General features: G+C 40.7%; 1 protein-coding gene across 2 annotated transcripts in view; it reads left to right on the top strand.

The window, feature by feature from the left end:
• The window catches only part of scfd2 (sec1 family domain containing 2), a 90,657-nt gene that overhangs the window by 22,817 nt on the left and 48,062 nt on the right, over positions 1-19,778 (top strand). For both annotated transcript variants that reach the window (XM_029500892.1, XM_029500893.1), the window contains exon 4: positions 152-327. In XM_029500892.1, the coding sequence (XP_029356752.1) occupies positions 152-327 (176 nt within the window). The remainder of the gene's footprint in view (positions 1-151; positions 328-19,778) is intronic.

Raw genomic sequence — 19,778 nt, 5'->3', positions numbered from 1 at the left:
AGACATTATTAGTTTATAACAGATGGCGCACAAAAGACCATTAGCCCAAGAATCAGCCTACAGTGAGGATTACACTTACACTGTATGATGTGCTCGTCTTATCGAGAAATCTTTTGCACGATTATAACGGCATCTTCATCACTCCTCTCAGGCCGTGTGACCCCTGAACAGCTGTGCTCCTACGTGCAGCTGTTCCAGAGCAGTTGGGGGGCGCTCGAGAGTTACAGTGGGGTGCTCCAGCTGGGCCTGGCTACAGCACAGATGCTCCGCCACCCCAGCCTGCCCCGCTGGGATTCCTGCCTGGCCTTTGAGCGGCTGCTGCTGCAGGTCTGTCCTCATCTTACACAAACCTATGAGCCATACATGCTTGAGGTACTGACAACTGATAGGACTAATTCTGAAGCTGCATAACGACCACTTTAATGTGACAACTGAAAGAAACTGTTTTTTGGGGCCCTTTTGGGGGACTCCAGAACACTGTTTCAGACGCACAAATACACACTCTGGTTTAATGAACAATGTCACACCGGTAGAATTAAGCAGGAAAACGGTACATTCACTTGTGATTTGTAATGAACCTGGTGATTATTCTCTCACAACTTGCCCTTAGGTAAATATTTTATTGGCAGTACTCTGCAGGTAAGTGGGTGCTTGTGGTTCACTAAACGGTTGCCTGAATGTTGTGTTAAACTGACAGAGACAGGAAAAAATGCAGATTCCTCTGCTTCATAAACAAGGTCAGTTGTGTTTGTAGTGAAAACATTTGGATCGAGTAAACAAAACAAAAAAAAGAAAAAAAAAAACATGAGATTTCCATCACGATATTTGGAGGAGGAAGGGGTCTAGTTTACTAGTTTTTGGGGGCGTATAAAAGCAGATGTGCACGCGTGTTTAACTTTGGAAAGGTCAAAGGACATGTCTGATGGGGAGACAGGGACATAAGGGAATGAGGGGGAGGTGGAAAATAGATTAAAAAAACCAGACAAGCCAGTTGTGTTTGTCTCTTGCTTCACATCTTCACCTTTGATCAGCAAGTATTCAAAAATCAGATGAATGCAATATACTGACAGTTCGACTTTCTATAAAGAATCAATTTCCTCTGTCCATTTCATTGCTCTCTTAATTTAGGCTCTTCATATTCATGAAGCAGTAAAACAAGCAGTCAGACAGCAGAGTATTTAGGAAGTTATTAAACTAAATCATGGAAGAATAAAACAAGCCTGCTGCAGTGCCCCATCCCTATTTGGAATTTGAAAACAACCTCATAAACTTTGGTCCTCAGCTGGGGCCATTGCTGCTTTATTAAATAAAGAGACAAGACTTTAAGGCTTATAGTCCCAGTATCCATTTACTTCATGAGTCCACTTTGATCCATTCCTCCATGGTTATTTATTATACCTGGATAATGTAAACTTCAACTTTCTCACCAATGTTATTTTGTGTTGGATTTTTTTTAAGCTTCAGTCTCATAACAAGATGATTTTTTTTTTTTTTTTTTGGTTGGACTGGTAAAATTAATGGTGACTATTAATAAAACAGTTGTATTTTGTATCAGGATAGCATTTGTGGCACCTGGCTTAGGTTCAAAATGCTATTCTCAGGGAATCAAATCTCATAGTCAGGCCTTGAGCTGGATGTGAAACTCGATGTTTGCAATCAAAATGGGCCTGAATTTTATGGACGAATTAAAGGAAATGAGTTGTGTGTCCTCTATGCCCTTCTGTTTATTTAATTTCCATGTGAGGTTTCTGCTTTGGCTCAACATGGACAGAGAGAAGTCAATTACATTAGAAAATGGTGGGGGGTGAAAAGCCTTTAAGATCTGCCTGGCGGTGAAGAAAATGTTTGCTCTGCCTGAGTGTATGAGGGCTGCTGTGGGTACGTCTGGGCAGAGCTGGACACTCTATCAGTGGTGGACAGTGTGAGTTCATTCAGACCAGCTCCTGTGGTGCACTGAGGCAAAGGGCCATTGAGTTCAGAGACCTTTTTATTTCTTCTTTCATACCTTTTTCCAACACTTTGTGCCTATGAAATACTTGCTTATAGCTGCTTTATGACCTGAAAAACATTTCATGAGCTGCACTATAGCCTCTTACTTATGAGATAATAGTGTGTGGGAAATAGTCCTTTTGTGGATTGCGTATGGCAGCTGTTGCCATTGATGGAGTATACCTATGAGGGCCTTCAGCTGGTTAATAAGATAGGGGCACAGATGTGGTTATGGAGATTGACATGGTAGCTAGAATGTGATAGAAATGTGGTCAGTGTGATAGATGTTGTTGATACTGTAGCTACATTAACTACCTCCTCAGCATACGACTTATATTTATCTAATATACCCACATATCTTTTTGGCTGGCACTGCCACCCTGCCTGCAACCCCACTTTCCTAGGCTGTCTGGCATGTAACTAGGTTTTTGACTGAATGGGACAGATTGAGGAGATTTGGTCCAACTCCAGCCCGCAGTTACAGAAAGTGTATGCTAGACATGCTTATTGCCGGTGTGGCCAAGGCGGAATTGAACAGACTCACTCTTTCACCACTTCCCAGAACATCATAGACACACCACACTACCCTCCCATCAGCACCCCAGCCAGAGCCCCTACCTCACAAAACAAAACATGTTCGCTTGGGCTGTATACCTCTTGCACCAAGAGACAAGTTAGGAGAAGTTTCAGCTGCCTTTTTGAGAATGACAGACTATTTAAGGCCACTATTGTCTGAGAGCATGCTATGCAGCCCACTGCTGATTAGTCCATCACGTCACTGAGCATGATCGTGATGACAGCACAGCAGTAGAGAGGCACTAACCTCTCTCACCCCAGCCTGATGCTTCACTCCACTGGGATTATCAGGGCATGCCTCTGCAAACATTGAAGCTCAGAGTTATTACTGGTCACAGTGCTGCCCAAAGACAGAGCTGCACTCGTCTGTATGTTCCCTTCTCTCATGGGTCACACAGACTGCCTGACTACTCCTGTCTCTGCTCAATGTGTTTTAGTGTTAGATGTCACGTACAGTATATAAGAAATTTTCATTAATTTACAGCAGTGCATTTCATAACAGATTATATATATATCTTAGGGCTGAACAATTGAAATCTCAATCTCAGACCTTGGAATTAGCAAATCACAAAAGCCTGCAATGTAGAAAACACTTAATGCATTGAGTTGGACCTAGGACAAAAAGAATGGCTTTCCTTGTTGTAAAACTGTCACACTAAGCAGTCGAGTGCAACTCTGTGCTTCCCAATCAGAAGTGGCCCTCCTGGTGGCCAATTGTTTTTATGGCCAGTTGGGGTGTGAGACAGGTACCATGTACTCATGTCACCCAACACAACACAGGTTGTTCTGGTAATTGAAAAAGGCCAGCATTGAAGCTGTTAGTTATAATATCTGCAAATTCTTTATTATTTGGCCTTTTAGCGTAAACCAGTATTACAGGGATTTTTACACTCTGTCAGAAAAATCTGAAATATATATTTTCTCCAAATCACCCAGTCTTAATATATAAAATGAAAATTGATTGTATAAAATTTTGAGGACTTCATCACTAATGCAATATTTCTGTTAATATCACAGCAATTCAACACTTTATCTTGCTGTCCTTATATTTCCAAATGATTCCTCCATATCAGGATTGGAGCCTGGTGACCCCAACAATGCCAGATCTCACCACTAGTACAGTGTCAGTATATTGTGGCCAAAAAACTCATGACCTTTCACTTCTGTCCTTTGACCCACCCCCATCCCAGACATAAACTGACCTGAAGGGGTTCAGACCTGCTGTCCTGCAGTATCTCAGGGGCCTGACAAAAAAAAAAAAATTAATTAATTTCATCTTCTGTTACTTAAGAATATGACAATTTGCCACTTTCAACGATACCTGACATGCAATTTAACATATACACACACATGTTATGTATATACACATGTGTGTGCACGTGTGACATCTGGATTATATCAGTTCGTATGGCAGCAGAGGGGGAAAACGTTGATATTGGTCTGAAATAACTTTCATCTTATCTGAGGTGCATGCCAAAGACAGGGAGCTTTAAGCCTGTAATTGGCCTTTCCCCAGGCTATGGAGCCTGTCCCCACATCCCAGACATTCCCAATGATTCTCCATCTCTCCTGGGTTCCAACTGTCCCCCCTTCCCCACCCCCATTGCCCAGAGAGGGAGGAGGGGGGTTGTTGTTCACTGTTTTGCTGAAAATTGTAACAAAGAGGCGTGAATGACTCGGGGGGGGCTCTGCCCGAAGAAGTCCAGCACTGACCTTCTGCACTTCCCTACTGTTTAACAGCCTCACATCTGGACTGACTGTCTCCCTGTGCCTCCTCTCTCTGAACCTCATTCTCCCTCATCAAGCCCCTGAATTTCCTTTCTGTAGCCTCCTCAACCCTGGAGCAACGCAGTGCTGCTCACAGAGGCGGCCACAAGAGGTTCAGGATCAGCTCCTCTCTCTCATCATAATCTGTTCATTATTTTTCCAGAACGACACTTTTAAATATGGCATGTTTAACTTATATTCCTGGTTTGTGTTCTTCAAACATAAGCCTGTGAATTGCTGTGCTCTGTTAAGCCCACCCCTGTGTACTTTGAAGCATAGCAAGCCCTCTCCAACTAAAGTAAAACACAGAGTTGGGGAAAAAGTGGGGTTTATCAGTAGAACTGAGTTATTTACCTATCTCTTCCTTCCTGTGTTTAGTTGGAGAGGATTACAGTGCGAGTGAGGAGCAGTGATGGAGGTCACTCCCAGGAAGACCCAAGAATAGCCCCCATCTCATCTCTCTCTTCCTCTGGCCCCCCTCCTCTCATCGCTGGTACCCTGAGACGGCTGTGTTTACATTGCTCAGCACAGCTCAGCTCCTAATGTACTATCTGTTTAATAGGCAGAAAGAGGCCTGTTTATAGAGAGGGACCTTTTTAACAGAGGTGATGGGTTGGTAGGCCAGAGGGCAACACCAACTCCACTCTCTTCCTGTTATCATTACCTCTCTTCTCTCAGACAGATAGGTGCTTGGCTTGCTCTGCTTTCTGCATTACTTATCCTTAATCGCCTGCCATCGTACAGGCTTGATCTGTCTCCCCTAGAAAATGAAGGGAAACAAGAAACAGCTCAATCAACTGAACTCATATTAAACCTCACTGACTCCACTTCTAAGCTCAATAGTAATTAGCATGTGCTGCATTTTAAATGTTCCACTAAGCATCTTTACACTACATCGATATCTCAGCCCACTGAGCCGAAACTTTATTGCAATTGCTTTGGTGTTAATGGCTGTACAATTACTGAGATACAGCTACGTTGAAGCCAAAGGAATAGCATGGGCTTTTAAAGGGTTTAATATACTAAAGATTTCCTCCGTTCCTTAAAGGGGCCATTTTCTTTTGACATTGTTCTGTCAAAGTTGTATTTACAGATATTTTTTTGTACTGACCTTTATATTTCACTGCGGCAGTTTAACTGTGCAGCTCACATCGGGAAGATTTTTCATGTGGCCTGGAGTGTTTTTTTTTTTTTTTTTTTTTTGCCTCACAATTGTGTGTTTCTGAGGTTTCTGCAGGATTTTAACTGAGTGTTTTTCACAGTCTCTCAGCCAAAGGTTTTTCTCACACTTGCTTAGCCCAAACAGAATGAAATGGTTGATCATTCTCAGAGACCATACGTTTCTGCTCTCTCCAGTCAAGCACACTTGTGGTATTTCAGATCTCTGTTGTGCTTAGATGCTTTTTCATCTTGCAGTGTTTGGGTGAGGTGGCCTATGGAACATGATCAGAAGGGGGCTCTTGGAGCTCCCACTGATACTCTCCACCCCTTGTGAATCAGGTCAGTGTGGTCTGCTGACTTGGTCTCCTGGCGTCAGACTTCATTTGAGCATGCTCAAACAAGACACCACAGACTGCGGGAAAATCCCACAATGCCCAGAATTCACCCTTGGATTGTTAACAAGGAAAGCTGTAGAAAAAGTGACCATTCGGGAAGATGGTGGGGGTTTGTAATGAGACCCAACAATGGCCCAGTGTTCCAGACAGAGCTGGCATACGAATCACCTCAAACCTTTATATTCCTCTGACTGGCACATGTCCCCTTCAACATGTCAGATCTCGCTGTTCATGTTCCTTTTCTCCTGATCTGAAACTATAGCCAGATGTGCTTGCAGCTAAATATGTGTGCAGCCATGTGTGCATGTGTGCATGTGTGCATGCATTCATGCATGTATATCTCAACTTCCAGCTGTTACAAACAGACTCTGTTCCTTGCAGAAAAGCTCCACCTCAGGACAGATTAACTATCAGGTCATTTGTCACTACCTGCTGAGCATAGGCCAGGAAAGGTCACAGCCCACAGGACATGTGTCTTTGTGTTTATATGTCTGATCTGAAATGGAGACAGAGACGCATTCCAGGACCTTTGAGCATGCTCTTTAGATACAAATTGACCCCTCTAAGAGCCATATTTAAGATTTTTTTAAGCCAAATGAAGATCATGCATCACGATCATCACGATTGTTCAGATCAGTTAAGGCTTGAGTGTACAAGCAGTAACAGGTGTGAAAACGCGCTGCAAGCTCTCACTGATTCAGATTGTCGGCAGATGGACACATGACAGTCCAGCTTCTCTGCACGTGGTTGACTGATGATGAATGCTCAGCCTTGTGAGCCGGTGGACAGTAAACTCTTGAGAACTTACATGGCCAGTTTCCCGCTGGCCTGCACATTAAGGGGCATCGTAGATTGGTAGTGCCCCCTACTGCCAGGATAGGTAGAAGACTCATTGTGTTGACAGAGATGAATGGGATATGGTGGGAAGGCGGCGAAGGAAAGCCCCTTAGGTCGTGAAGCCAAGGTGGGACAAGGACTCCTCTTTGCTGTAGCATGTAATTGTACTCATCTAAAACTCTGGTCTACACCTCCTGTTCCGCCCCTCTGCTCACTCATGCCCAAACTGCAGACCACCTTGTTGCCCCAGGGATTCGACCACTCGAATTCGAGGAAAAGGAATGGCCAATCACCATGGTAACTAAGCCACAAGGGTCACATTGGGTCAATCAGAGACAGACTGCGGCCACTATTGTTCAGTAATTAATTACCCATGCTTCCCTGTGGCACTACTCCATATCTAACTACAAAGTTCAACAGGCTGCATCAAACAGGTTCTAGTGTCTAATCAGGTGAAGCACACCATTTGTTATATATATATATATATATATATATGTACCTGCGACAGGGTTAGTGTTGTGCTTATTACCAACTAAGTGAGTGTGCCACTTTGGAAACTGGCATATCAAATGGATATTTAATGTTTGCAATAATAACCCAAATCAATCCTTCAACCTGTGTGGCGTCAGAGACCCTTGACTGTAGCTGATGGCTTCCATCTCAGTCCAGTCCAGCCGATTGCTGTTTTTGATTTGAGCGACCAGAGCATGCAGACTTCAGTCCACACTGACTTAAAATGTTTCAATGTTTATAGGTTGTGACAACATTAGCTGTGTCTGGTTTTGCACTCAGCTTTCAACTTGAGCTGGTATTTGCATTTGTTGAAAGTAATGTGCATTTAAAAAAAAAAAAAAAAAAGCAAAACACTGCATGCAGCTTCTCTTCTCTTTTGCGTTCCCTTTTGTTGTTCTTGGAATTGTCTAGTATGAGCTAGAAATGAAACTCATCTGTGGAGGGATTTTTAAAGAAGGGGCCACTCTGCTCCCCGTCCCACCTAAAGTGATTGGCATCAGGGAGCAAAAGAGGGGACCCTCTCTGCTGGGGTCTGGTGTAGTGCAATATTTTTCAATTGTTTCCATAATATTTTATTTTGAAAAGACTTTTTACTTGTACTTCTATTTTTCTAAACATCTCACATTTTATCCTTCCCCAACTCTTTTATTTTTCATTATTAGTATGATTGGCCCTGTGCTGAGCCTGTGAAATGTGTATTTGGGGCAAAGGGCTGGATGTGGCGCAGCAACAAGAAGGACTGTAGCCACATGCTGAAACATCCCCTAACCAAATGAAACCAGAGCAGCCGATGTGAACATGTACGCATTGGCAAAATATTTGCAAATGGATTCGTTAGAAATGCCTCAGAACAGTTGCCAGAATACTGGATATGTTTAGTGCAATTATGACAAATAGAGACCCGCTGCCCACATGTTTTCTAGATACAGCACACAGAAAGATGCATTGTCATTGAGCTACACATGACGTATGGTAAATACATCAAAGAAGCGGCAAATGATTGGACATCAGTATATTTTAATCATGCTGCAGGGTTTCCAATGCCTGCCATAATGTGCACCAGTTAAAGGCAGAGCTGAGATGTTCTAGCCAATAGGAAAACTTGATTCACACATTTGTTTGAAGAAACTTCACAAATGTCTGTGTTTTCCAGCTCCAGCTTTCATCTGGAGTGAGCTTGCATGTCCAGCTTCTCTTCTTCTATTGTTCTAAACCCACTACATGAGAAGACACATGTGGGACTGTTTTTCCCACTGCTGTTTTTATAGAAATTGTGAAAAGGAATGAAAGAAACCCAAAATGAGCACAAACGGCGAACCACTAATTATGAGTTGGGGGGTTCAAGGAAAAGGGGGGAGGAGCACTTACTCATATGTCCTACTGTATATGTGCCCCCTCCTTCCTTTCATATCTCTGTCATTCCCATCCCTCTTTGCTTTTTGTTCTGGTTTTTTTTTTTTTTTTTTGAGATGTCTCTTTCATCTTCACACTTCTTTGTGTATCTGTTGTAACGTCACCTCATCTCATAACTCTAGACAGTATTAATGGTGATAGGCCTTATGGACTCTTCCAGGCGGTGCATCATGTGTTTAAAAACTTAAAAAATCCCACTGGATATGATCTGATAAATGTTTGTTCAGTTTGGATGGTCACCTTTGTGTTGAAATTGTCATGAGCTTTCAACTAATTTTCAGTTGCTTATTGTGGTTATTAATAGCTGATTGTAGATAAATTGAAGCATTGGCTCAAATGACACATGAAGCTCAGTTCACATCTGGTATTGGGGATCAAAAGTTCGGATGTACTCATTCACACGGCACTAACCACTACTCCACATCCTGCCTAAAACATAACAATAGAAGCTAAACTGCAGAAGCAAATTTTTATTTTTGCAAGTCTGCACATTGACTCCACTTGTTTTTTTGTTTTTTTTTTGTGTTTTTTTGGGGGGGGGCTTTGAATAGCCACAACTTTTTGCACAAATATGTCAGAACATGTTTAAAAAATAAAATTGGACTCCAGTGTCCAGTCAGGTGTACCCAACCAAATCTAATTTTAGCCACTGCCCGGCAATAAATCTTATTCTTCCAAAGCTCATCATATTAAGTTTGAGTTAAGACTCAGTCAGAAGTGCTGAGTCAGTTCTGTGGTCATTTTGGAGGCTGTAGCGCGTGGTGATGTTACACTGAATGAAATTATAGTGAAAGTTGTTTGCAGTATTTTGCCCATTTGCATAAATACCAGTAAGGCTGCAGAAACTACAACAAGTTTCTTGTTTAATGTGGTGTATCTCATTTTATCTATATTCTAGGAAAATGATTTAAATGTTTTTCTGCATGTCAGTAAATCCTTTCCGTTTTAACAATTTAACACTGGAAACCATGAAAGTAACAACAACTAACTGCTATAGCTCCAACTCCAAAAGAGTTGGGATGCTGTAAATAAAAACAGTATGCATTAATTTGCAAATCTCATGATACCATATTTTTTCACAATAGAAGATGGACAATTTATCAACTGTTTGAACACAGACTTTTTGCTTTTTCGTGGAATATATTAGCAACAAGAAAAATTCTGAAGGGGGCAGGAAAAGTAAATGGGAGTAAAAATGAAGAAGCTGGATAAACATTTATCAATTAATTAGATGCATTGGTAACAAGTCACCAGCATGGATGGGTATAAAATGAACATCTCAGAGAGGCGGTCTCTAAGAAGTAAAGATGGGCTGAGGTTCAACAATCTGCAAGAAAGCTGCATCTACTAATTGCAGAATAAATTCAGAGTAATGTTCCCTAATATAAAATTGTGAAGACTTGGAATACATAATCATTTACAGTATATAACTTTTATCATAAGGTTTAGAGAATCTGGAGAAATCTCAGCACAGGGGAAAAGGCAGAAAATCTATATTTTGATGTGAGCTTTGACCTTCAGGAGACATTAAATACATGCATGCATAGTGTTAGGTACAACACTATAAATAATAATAATAATCCATGACAAGCTATATATACGAGGTGAATCCTATGAGAAAAATTACGTATGAATTCATATTTAAACATTTAAGTCTTCTTGTCAGTTGAGGTGCAGCAAGGTGATTTGTTTGTTTTTTCATGATTTTAAATTTTAGTTAGCCAATAGATAAAGAAAGTTAAAACTGCCAGTTGACCGGCAAGCTGACAGTGAACAGTTTAATAATTTGAAGCTGATGCACACAAGAAATAAAAATAGATCATAAAACTAAATAGAACTATTTAAAAGATTTATAAGAAGCTTTCACAATATTTACATTGATGATTTTAACTGATTAACCTGTTTACTTATCATTCCATCTATTTCTTTGTTTGAAAATAGGGAGAAACAATAACCCTCATCCTGAGTGTGTGTGCAAAGTTATGGTTACTTTTCAGCCATTGTAGTCATTGTGAGGCCAGAGTAAATCATGGGTCGTGGGAAAATCTTAAAGCAATCGGAATAAATAAATAATATTAGCTAAGAGGTGTGTTCGGACACGCTGGCACTTAGACCGTCAGGCACACAGTGACGGTGTATACCTCACTGGGAAAACAGTGCTCGACGGAGTGGGATCGATCTGCTGGTGTGATGTGTTTAGGCTCTGTGCAACATCATAGGCCAGACAGACAAGGCATTAGTGATGTGTTTGCCATCTGTTCAGGAAGCACAGACATGGGAGAGGATGAGGAGGAGAGACATTTTCACAGTTTCTGAAAAGAGAGGGGGAATCTGGGAATAACTTATCAGCCAGGCCTCTTGTTGTGCTTGCATGCCACATTGTCACCCTTAATTTAGAATAAAGACCAGGAATTGCCAATAGTGCTGTCTTCTGTTAAATACACAACCCACCTGGGTTATGGACAACAAAGATGACAGGGAGATAATTATGTTGGAAACAGCTGCCAACCTTCGAAAACCCCTCAGTAACTCAGACTATGACATTTTAAACAACTCCTTAGCTTCACACATTAGGTGCCCTCATAGGGAAACAATCCTTGCAGTCAGACAGTGTGAGAAACATCATTAAGCTGCCGTCCTCAGTTACTGAAGTGTAAGCAGGAGACAGTTTGTGATCAAATGATTCTGGAAACAGCGGGTCATCCATTAGATCCCAATGAGAGCTCAAGTCAGTATGGAAATATACCAGCATAAGGTAGAGAAAAGGATTTTTGTGCAGCAATCCATCCACTCGTACCTTTGCTCTCTCTTTATCTCAGCCCACAGTTGAACAAGCCCTTTTCCCAATAACTCCGCAGCGCTATCAAGTGATTTGATTTAGGTTGTCACACTTGTGAGTTGTAGCAGTTTTGATTATAGTCAGATATATAGGTTATTATTTCTCAAAGCTATGAACATTTTTGTCGAGTTAACGGCGACTATGTGAGCAAGGAGCAGAAAAGAGAGCAATGTATTTGGGAACGTGTTCAGAAATCTGAGCAAAGGAAGACAATAAGAGAAAGAATCATGTATTGTGTAAAAGGCAAAGGGAAAAAAATGCTGTATTAATTGGCTGAACTTTCCACACTGCCTCCTGGTAGTGTTTTTAACTGAGCTGCGGGCTTAAGGCTCTGGGAATGTTTGTGCAGTAGAAACCCTGGGTGATGTTGTTTGTATTGTTCTGTTTCAGCCTGTGTGTCCAATGAGTGTCAGCAGACCAGGACTGTTTTCTTTTCACATGCACACACATACAACATTTTGTCTCCTCTTTCTGCATCTATTGGTCTTTTCTCCTTTTGTAAAATGTGGGTCAATACTAGAATAAATTGTGAAAAACAGATCCTGGTAAAAACCCTGTCATGTCCAAAGTGTTATAACAGATGGAATCCAAGCAGGGTGCTGGGTGTGAAGGCATGTAGTCTGCAGACGGATCATTCGCGTGTCTGTGCACTCTTTCATTGTAGCCTGCATGTTGTGACAGCCATGAAGCCATGACACAAACACAAGCATTAACACATATACCTTCTGTTGCCTCTATGTGCTCCATTCTGAGCAGTTTTGCAATGTTTCGGTGGGACTAATACAACAGACATGGTGGCATGTTAGTTTACCTGTGTGACAGAGTGGTGCTGTGTGTGCAGAATGCCACCCTGCTCTAGGTTTCAGATTAGATTCAAATAAAAAGCATCTTCTTTGCAGATGGCTGATTAAAGACATAAAGCACTGAGGGCTGAGTCACTTTGGTAAAATGCATTTGTGAGCAAACCTCTTGAAGAGGTTCTTGTCTTATCTGGGGTAATCCAAATTTTGACATAATGGAAGAAACAGAGTTGCAGATAAAAACTTTTATCTCCTCTAAACTTTTATTTTGAAAGTTTCCACCCCTTGCCACCAGAGCCCTTACTGTGGCTTTTATTTCCTAACTCTATTTTCTTTCTCCTTTATGTGTGAACCATGGGTTTCCAGTAAAAAACGAACAGGAGAACATGCCTGTAAATGTTTATTGGTTTTTACCCAGTAATGTCTTTATATTTTATTGTGTGTGTGTGTGTGTGTGTGTGTGTGTGTGTGAGATGGAGTGAGAGAGAGAGAGAGAGAATTACAGATCTTTATTTGATCTTTTTGGGTTTTGTTAATGATGTAGTTGTGTGTCATCTTAGCCCCCCTCAGCCTTCACGTAAATAAAGTGATGATTACTGGTAAATAGAGATTTGATCTGAGTCATATCATCGGTCATCGGGGAGGGTCGTCTGACCTGGCACTATCACACCACCGCCCCAGCACTGATAAGCTCCCTTTGTGGAGGTCTGACTTACATTCTCTTTCCATCACCCTGTCCTCTTTATGTTTTTCATTTTTTGTTTTTTTTTTTCCACTTTACATGTTCCAGTAGTTTCATTTCTCATCTCAACATCCTCACAGGTGTGTGTGTGTGTCTGTGCAGAGAAATTAGGGGAAATTATTTGTTTTCCATTTCCTGCATCTGTAATGAGTGTTTTTATAAATGTTTGGGGAAGAGCAGCCGTGTGTGGGCGTGTTTGTCAGAGTCTATGATAGAGATACATGTTGTCGAGACAGTCCACATTATGATGTGGTCCTTATTTACACAGAAAATTATACGCATGACGCAGTCTTCCCTGTCTGGGGCTGAAAACCCATTTGCCTTTCAACAAATGTGTTCATTTTACCTCTTTTTTCATTTGCACATACAGTGTTAAGTCTGAGCTGTGTTAATATGAGGTTTAGAAAAGACGCCATGCTGTATGTGGCCTCTCCTCAGCATGCACACACAACTGTCCTCCTTTGAGTGACTCCAAGTGTACCAGCTATACCCCAGAGTAATGACTCGCATCAGAGTACGCAAGTCAGTGGCACAGCTTACAGTCAATTCATGATTAATCCTATGTTTTATTCAGAACTCACAATATAAAGAGCTCAGCATTCACTACAGCAACCTGTCATGGCGGCTTTGGAAATGACGACACGGGATACAGCTGAGGTCAGCAAGGCAGAATTTAACAATCACACAGCCGTTAGTCACCTAACATACAGCTTATAGTTTAAAAATATCCAACACTTTGGTTTCAGCCCATTTCCTGTCTATTGAAGCTCATTCCAGGATGGAGGGATGGAGTTTTAGAGGGAAAAAGACACGGTTCAGTCAATGCAGGCAGACATCAGGCATTCTTATGTTTGGCGTGGGGCAACAGTGCCTCCTATTGTTGGAAGTCCTCCACCGGCCCTGGACCTGAATATGCAAAACTTTCTCTCCTTCTTAAACAAACATATTCATTTCAACTTGAAAATAATTTCTCCTTACATTAATTGGACACATAAGTATCAAACAAAATTGCTAATATCACATTTATTTGACTGACTGCGGGACAGCCTGAATTTGCAAACTCTTATTTTGAAATATCCTCCTTTGTGCTAGTTAAAATTATTCACCCCCATCCTTCACCTCCAAACCCCACCTCTTGGCCCTCCCCTCCTTGTGTGCACCACAAACTGGAATCAGATGGGCTCCTTTAATCTTTCACACAACAACTATTTCAAAAAAAGTGAAAAGAGTATAAAAGTGATTACTTGTATTGTGTCTATACCATGTTTCGGATTGGCTACAAAAATGAAAAAAAGAAGCAGAACAACTGCAAATGATGAAAATTGTTTTGCTTTGAGTCGTACTAGATAAGTTGCAGTTGTTGCATTCAACAACAACAACAGTCTGTTTACCTCAGGATATTTTCCTCCTGTTAGGGCTTCCTGGGTCAATTAGCAGTGGATGCAATGCACTGTCCTTGGCATTATAAGAGGGATGTGTGCGTTCTAATGTGTCTGTGTCTACATATGAATGCATATGATTCAGTTTCTCTCAATGTAAGAAAACAGCAGGAGACTTTAGGCAGCCCAGGGGCTTGCGGCTGCAAAGCAACTCTCATCTGGTGAGTAACACCATAATCTGTTGCAGCCGATGTGGCACAAATAAAGGCCTTAGTGCAAATTTTCATATTAAAACCTTTTACAGTTCCGATCTGGCTCCGTTCTCCTGCTAGTGGAGAACCACATGAGCTGCAGCTGTAGGCCCGAGTGTGATAAGGAACCAGGGTGTCATGTGCTGGCCAGACAGAATCCAGCCACAGTGACCAGCAAGCGGCTGACTGGTTGTGATGGGGTGGAGCTCGGTGACTGTGTTTATGTCTGTGATTGGGTCCCACGTGTCGTCTAAATTATAGACCTCAAGCTCAGCACCAAGCCAACCTTTGACACAGAGCACAGAAGAAAAAAATCTGAGATTCAAGTGGAGACAGAGGAAAGGAGAAAAGATGAAAAGAAGTGATGCAAATACTAATGAAACCTTGAAAGCTGCGTGTATTGACAGAAAGGCAATTCCTTGTCCATCTCTCCTCCAGTAAAGCTAACCTACAGCTGTGCATCCCAAGGTGCAGGAGTCCATTGATTTATCTCTCCGACATGCAGATCTGCAGCCAGGCCACTCCGCTGGGCAGAGCTAAAACAGGCCCACCTAACACTATGTGGTGATTCAGGCCTCATTTAAAAAGAAAGATGTTTCGTGGTGTTTCCATAAACATAGCATGCGTCAGGCTAGTGGAGCCAGACCAGGGGTCATCTTACTTTTAAGAGCTTTTCCATCCACTGTGCTGGCTGTTATTTAATTTATTGCTCTCCTACTATCTGATGACTCAGTCAGTAAGTAAATTAAGAAGTATTGTGTATTGCAATTTATTTTTCTCTTCTGTGTTTTTCATTCTTTTTTTAAGTTGGCTCTTTGAGACTGTACAAGTTAGCCATCTGATGGAGGGGCCACAGAGTAGTTTCGGCATATTCCATTAGATCCAAGATATTTATTTGCCACATGTAAATGAAGTACGTTGGCAGTGAAATGAGTAGCGAAGGCTCAGAATGTGCAAAGATATATATTCATAAATATCTAAACAATTAAGGTGAGGGAGGGTTATATACATTATTTTCTTATGTGCACAAGCATATATACAGTATACAGTATTAAGCTGCTTATATATACAAAAAATATTTATGAAATATTAATAGATTTATTGTAAAGAAAATGCATGAAAGCTGTGTTTGCTGTGTCAGATGATGATGGGTCTGGAGGAAAAGACTGTGACAGACATTGCAGCTGCACACTTAGCAAGTAATATAAACTGACAGTTACAAACCTTTTGCTGTCATGAGTTATTTTCTGTTGTGTGAATCCAAATTTCTCACCTTGTAGTTTAGCCTCAGATCGACAGCTATGTGTCCAAATGGCTTTTCCAGTGTTTTATGTGAAGTATTGATATCCATAATAACATATATATGCTATTTTAAGAACTCCTCTCCAAGTCTCTGAGTTTTCTGAGTGATCAAATAAAAATGTAGGAGATTTCAGGTCAACGCAGACAAACCAAATCCAGCATAGATGGATGGTAAGTCGAGGTGGGCTGTCCTAGATCCTGGCTGAAGCAGTCGATTGGCAAACAACTGAACTCCAGAAGGCTCTTTTTAAAGTTCATTTTTTTTAATTTATTGATTTATTGATTTATTTCCTGTGGACTAAAGCCTTTGATACTTCCACAGTATTTATTGCACCTTGACTTGCTTTATGATCATTAAGTGATGGTACTACTCTTGCGATCAGGCAGGAATTTAAAAGTGCCTCACTTTGTTCCCAGGTTATAAAAAGACCCATTAATGGGAAGTGATTGCAGACTTTATGGCCACACTGACGCACATATACACAACTGTCCAGCTCCCTTTTACCTGTCTTTAAAAATATGGACGGGTGGGTGAAAACACCACAGAAAAATATTGATAAATAGGCATGAAATCAAGGTAGTATTGCACAAAGTTGAGTAGATTTGATTAATCTTCCTCTTTATGACCTTGTGTGGAGACTCTTGTCTTGTGTTTAGAGTCACATTTCCGCTCTCCTTGTTAAAGAACTGATGCGCTGTCGCCATCTTTCACACAATACAGAATGATGGCAGTAAAAAGAGTGCCAAAGATAAACTTTATTTTTCCACTCCTGCTCAACTTAAGTCAAATTTCCGTCTTTTGATAAACAGAAATTTTCCGGTGAGTCCTCTAAAGGATTCATCATTGTCATCACCACAGGTTACGATGAGCATATGTCCGCTCTGAGATACTCTACATGTACAAGTGCGCTGGCAGGCTTGGATAAGTCATTTACACAATGCCTGTGGAAGACATTTTTTTCTCTAGCTGTAAACTCTGATGTCATTCTCTAGACATTTTGAACATGCGAACTATGGAGGTCAAGTCACATTTTGCAAGTTAGTAACTTTCCAAGGTTGCTGCAGGCAGCCTCTTAGGAGGGCGTCTAACTGTCCATGTCAGTAAGTTTTCATGCGCAACGCCAATTATTGTGTTAATCTGATCCTAATCAGACTTAAAGTGTATGTAAACATATTAATCAGAGTGAAATCAGATGAAATTGGATTTTAAAAATTTTAAAGGGACCTGCAGAGGTAAGGCAGTTCTCAGCAGGGAACATTGACCACTGAACACTTGGTCATCTTAATAGTTGGCAGACATGCTAGCTGTCCCACTACAAGTCAGCTCCAAAAATGTCAGGGCAAATTTTTTGTTAGGCTCTATCTTGATAAATAAACTGCAGATTTTTAGTTTAAACATTTTAATCCTCACCTAAATAATCTTAGAACTACATTCCATGACAGAACAATAGTAGTTTATAACAGTACTTCTCCATAGTTCTCATCCTGTCAGCTCTTTTGAGGGTGAAGATATACTTGTTTGTTTTCCAGCTGCTCTACTACAATGTTTGCTGTACATAATTTAGAGTCTGAGTTTAGTTGCTGCCTTCTGATTTACAGATTTATTTATTTTGTTCAGAGGAGTATTCTTGTATCCTTTCCAATTTTGTGTGTTGTGATGTGTAAATGCAAATTGGAAGTGATTACAAATTTACAAATGAAGCTCATGTGTGCATTTCAAAGAGTAGCGCACAGTTTTTTTTGTGTTTTTTATTGGAATGATGAATTGTTGTGCATCCATGTAAGGTGACTGCTGGCCAGCCTGTCTTGAGTCAGGTAGAACAACTGACCTATAGCCAACTTTGTTCGTGCTCCCACAAGGACCCTCACCCCAAAAACCTGCCCAACCCCCATCCTTGGCTCTGAAAAAAGGTTCATTGTGCAGGCAGGGAGTCAGGCAAGCAATGCCTGGTTCTGGTTAGCTGCGCTGCATCTGAAACACTCACCTTCCTCCAGGGGTTGCATCTGGAGCTGGTTTCCTGTTCAGGCTATGTTGGGCAGGGGTGGAGTTTGGCCCGACTCGTTGATTGGGTGAAACTGAGCCCTTATGGACTCAGGGATGGTTGGGATTGCCAGACAATAATCTGTCAATCACTCCCAAACAGATTCAAACCAGAACGCAATACAGGAGAGAGCTTATGATTGGTGCAAATGCTTAAGCAAGAAGCCAAGAATCCCTCAGTCTTAAACAATTTAGCATCAGCCAATCAGATGAGCCTATTTGGGCAACACAGAAGTTGTATGTTCTGTATTTATACCCAAAGTCAGTTTTATTTTAGAAAACATTGTGTTATGATGAGAATTCAAGTAATTTGAAGTAATGGCATTATTGGAGTAATTGTAAGCTCTAAATTTAGCATTATTTTAGTAATGCCATTGTTTTTTCTATAATTGAGTGTAATAGTGACATGATTGCATGGCAGCAGGACTGGTGCAGCCAATAATGGGGTGTAATAGTAACGTTAGCTTCCTGTTATTACAGCAGTAATGCTGTAGTTACGGCTGCAAGCACTGCCTCTGAAAACACACTGTTTTTAGAGTGGACCCAGAAGCACCATGTGACCTCAACAGCATTTTTTAGAGTCTGTCATTGAGAGTATTTTTATAGGACTTGTGCTAGTATGGGTTTTGGAATGTAGAAAAAAGAAAAACTCATACACTCATAAAGTTTACTAAAATAAAGGTAAACTATTCAAGTAACAGTGAACTATTTATGTCATCCTTATGTCATCCTGTAAACTTATAATAAGTATTTAAAAGGTGTTGTTGCTCCAGCTAGCATAGCGTCTACAGTAACTGCTACATTTATTGTTGGGTAGTTAAACCTTCAGTTTTTTTCTATTTACCTTATTTCGACTAACAAAAACATTGAAAGCATGCTGTATCCTGCTCCACACTGTTCCCAAAGGTGCATATTCAACCACCTTTCCAGTGAGCCTGTGTGCCAGCACCATGAGTCGAGCATTGTTGAGTTCAGCTGCAGAGTTGGAAAGAGTTTTAGTCAGTCTTCCCACTCAGCTTCGCTCAGCTCAACCTCAGTTCTGTACCAAAGACCTCCATTTCCGGCTCTGGCGCCATGGCATGCAGCTGACAGCAGCTTTTATGGATCTCCTGAAGAGACCTAGTCATAGTGTATGCTCCCTCTCAAATGTGAAAATGTATACACAGACAGTAAAGTACACAGTTTATGATACACACATTATACTGTGGTGGATTTGTTCAACAATGCAAGATAAAGGACCATTAACTAAAGAAAACAGAAGGAGAAAGATGTTAATAAAAAAAGGAGGGGTGACAGCAGGAAAGTATTTTTATTCTAAAACATATTTATATATATATACTTTTTTACTGTATATTTACTTTATATTTATTATATATACTTTATTTTAAGAAATTAATTAATTGATTCTATCAAGCATAAAGAAGACAAGTTAAAAAAAACTACGATTCTATTGACAAATATGTGAACAGACTGAATCAGATTCAGGATCAGTTTTACTGGCCAAGTATGCCTGCACATACAAGAAATTTGGCCGCTGTTGAGCTGTTTTCTTAGTGTACATGCATAAACATGGATAAAAGTAATATAAAAACTAAACTTAAAATGAGCTATCAAACTAAAGATTGAAATTTTAACAAATATGTAGGGCACTAAGCTGTATAAACAAAATATTTAAAAAATGTCAACAGAGATATACAAGAATTTAAACACTGGACATATATACCATTCTGGATATAAAATATTTATTGCTTTATCACTTGCTTTTCTGACTCT

The sequence above is a fragment of the Echeneis naucrates genome, chromosome 4 (genome assembly GCF_900963305.1).
Source record: "Echeneis naucrates chromosome 4, fEcheNa1.1, whole genome shotgun sequence".
Taxonomy (NCBI): domain Eukaryota; kingdom Metazoa; phylum Chordata; class Actinopteri; order Carangiformes; family Echeneidae; genus Echeneis; species Echeneis naucrates.
Note: the sequence above shows the minus strand (reverse complement) of the source record. Positions and strands in the feature narration are given on the sequence as shown.